General features: G+C 49.8%; 1 protein-coding gene across 1 annotated transcript; it reads right to left on the bottom strand.

The window, feature by feature from the left end:
• Window positions 1-600: 600 nt before the first annotated feature.
• Window positions 601-2,272, bottom strand: LOC119352203. The gene is made up of 4 exons (XM_037618911.1): window positions 2,077-2,272; window positions 1,882-2,006; window positions 1,489-1,792; window positions 601-1,018 (listed from the first exon to the last, which is right to left on the bottom strand). Exons 2-4 carry the CDS (start codon window positions 1,984-1,986, stop codon window positions 840-842), a joined length of 588 nt encoding a protein of 195 aa, XP_037474808.1. The 5' UTR covers window positions 1,987-2,006; window positions 2,077-2,272; the 3' UTR covers window positions 601-839.
• Between the last annotated feature and the right edge of the window lie 656 nt (window positions 2,273-2,928).

Below are 2,928 nucleotides of genomic sequence, written 5' to 3'. Positions count from 1 at the left end.
ATATGGCTGCTATCTCTAAAGTTCTTCGTGGTCGACCATAAAGAGACCGGAACCGATGATATAAAGTGCACATCGAAGGTTATATGGGACGTAGTGTCCAGTGATGAAAGTATCACAATAATTATGAGGTTATTTTTCCAATCCCTAGTGAAAAAACTTACCAATCGATATAACATTAAAGTTCTTCATGGTCGGGTGAAAGAGACCCTCCTTCGAGTATATATGATTGTTATCTTTAAATTTCTTCACGGTCAACCATAACAGGACCATAACCGAGGATATAAAGTGCGCATCGGCGGTTATATGGCACATTCGGTATGGTTTCCGACCTTTGGTTCTGTCTCACACTTATTGTGATATTGTCATCACTAAACACTACATCACATATGGTATATGCATGATACGAGTACACTCAATCCATGTCAGGCTGGTCATAAAATTAAATGCATTTTTCTAAAATGTTGTAGAGACATGAGATCTAGAATTTGAGGAGATTAGCAAGGCAGCACACATACCACATCGTAATTCATACACCATCAGTGCTGACCGCACCAAAAAAAAAGCCTCACCCCCAAATCCAACACAGCAGCACAAAAAATCTTAAGTAATAAGTACGTGCGATTAATGGTCAAGCAAAAGATAAAAAATCGATGCCCAAGAATACAGATCTGGGAGGGAAATTTTGAGAAGGAGCAGAGGATGGCTCCTCCTGATTCTTCTTAGCAACCCAATAAAAACTAACAGCGACACATGAAGAATCGCAGGAAAGCAAATGGCATCAAGATTTGGGAAGAACAACCGCGGATCTGAGCCCTCGGCCTTCGAGCTCAGGGGAGGAACTAGTCGCCCGCGTCCTCGCCTTCTTGCTCCTCCTCTTCTTGCCTCCAACTCCATGTGCTGCTGCTTGGTGAAGCGCTGATGGGGGAAGAAAATGCATTACGGTGCTTGGGCGGCTCGCCGTGGAGGAGGACGTCGGAGAGGCGGGCCGCCATCGATTTCAGGAGCAGCAGAACAAACCCTGCACATGGATTTCACATGTTAAACAATCTTGCGGGAGGAAACAAAGAAGCACATAAATTAGCAGATCTCAAACACATAGATGAGTGGAACAATGATACGCATGCAGCCTAAGTAACAACTAGAAAAAATCCAACAGAGAAAATTGGGGAAAGAACTCACATGAGGCTAGATCTGGAGTCTGGGAATCGAAATTTGGCAAGTTATAAATTGCTGGGGTGGATGGGGCAACCGAGTGATGGTGTAGGCGCGCAGCTCAATGGTATAGGGGTCTGGTCGCCTGGACGGATACGATGTGACTGTATCCGGTCGTATAACCGTGGGAAAAAAGAATTAGGGAATCGTTGGTTGGGACCCGGTGGGCCTGGGCGCGCTGATCCACATGATTCATCGGCAAGGAGGATTCGCGTTGCGCGCGCAAACAGATAGGATTCGCCATATTCGCTGCTTGCCCTACTCCTCACTCCTCACCTACCAGGTAGAGAGTCATGCCGCAGATGATGTCGCCCAGCATGAACATGATCGAGGCCAGTGCGAAGTAGACTCCTGGGTGGAAGATGTAGATGGCGCCGTGGAACATGCAGTAGCCGGCGCCGGCGACCGCGACCGAGAAGTTGGCCAGTTCACGGATGATCCAGCGGGGGCGGCGTGGGAGCAGCAGCGCCAGCGCCGCCGCGGTAGCCTGGGATCCAGCGCAGCACAGAGTCCCGATCCAGAGGGCGCTGAAGCAGGCGGCCTTGGTGTCCGTCAGCGCATCGCACTTGCAGGTCATGGCCTGCATGCAGACGACGAACAGGACCGGCGCGTGATGGATCGGTCGGTCAGAAACTCGATCGGAATGTACAGGGTCCAAGGGGTAATTACCTGGCTGCAGGAGAGGGTGTAGTGGACCAAGCCCATGGCGCAGGCGCTGAGGAGCACCCATCCGCAGGCCAGCCTGACAGAACCTGGGATCTTCTGGCCGTCCATGGCTGCTAGGACGAGATGAGCTACAACGTAGCACACAATCAGCTTAATTTCAACAGGAGGCATCGATGGGACTCACACAGTCACACTCACTGCTCCGATTGCTAGCTAGCTTGACGGGTTCGAGCTGGAGAGAGGAGAGCAATGGCGGGGCAGAACGGCCACACTCGTGGAGCGGTTTAAGAGGAGCTGCGAGCCCCGCTGCGATGGAAAGCGACGACGCGGCCGGGGTGTGCAGCGTGTCGATGAATGGATGGCAGTGGCGATGGGGCTGGGCACAAGGAAGGAAACTGCGGGCAAGCAGCGTCTGTGGAGCCTGATCGATCGGTCCTTTGGCAACGCTAATTCCTTTCGCGCAATGGGATGTACAGACAAGTGATGTGAGTGAAGCTCAGCGCGGGCGCGCAGACAGACACATGCATACTCCCTCCGGTCCTTTTTACTCTGCATGTTAAATTTGTGCCAAGTTAAACTTTGTAACAACATAGATCGATTAGGTTTTGAAGATGGACCCATTCATCACCTTATTTTTGGTTTGATGGTCTAGTGTTTAACTACTTGCATGGGAGTTATAGTGGTATAGTTTCTGGCAAAAATAAAAGTTGATGGTATAGTTCCTAGTAACACTGATGATGATAATTTTGTTTACTATTTTCTGGATTTTACTCTTCACCCGGACCAGATGCATGTGAGGTCGGTATCACAAACACCGTGTCCATATGGCCCTAATATATGTTACCGAACCACCTTGCGCATTTATTCATGTCAGCATGTGCACTGTAACTGCACTGTTCTAGCTTTGCCAAGAATGGAAGAGGGGACTACACAGTTTTCCTTGACCCTTGGCATCTAATACTTGAAAGACGTGTGAAAAGAAGAAGAAAATGTGATGATGACCGATGACAATGACACACGTCCTCTGCAGGGGCGGAGCCAGGGGGGACG

The sequence above is a fragment of the Triticum dicoccoides genome, chromosome 2A (genome assembly GCF_002162155.2).
Source record: "Triticum dicoccoides isolate Atlit2015 ecotype Zavitan chromosome 2A, WEW_v2.0, whole genome shotgun sequence".
In the NCBI taxonomy this organism is placed as follows: domain Eukaryota; kingdom Viridiplantae; phylum Streptophyta; class Magnoliopsida; order Poales; family Poaceae; genus Triticum; species Triticum dicoccoides.
The sequence above is the reverse complement of the archived record's forward strand: the minus strand, read 5'-3'. Positions and strand labels throughout refer to the sequence as shown.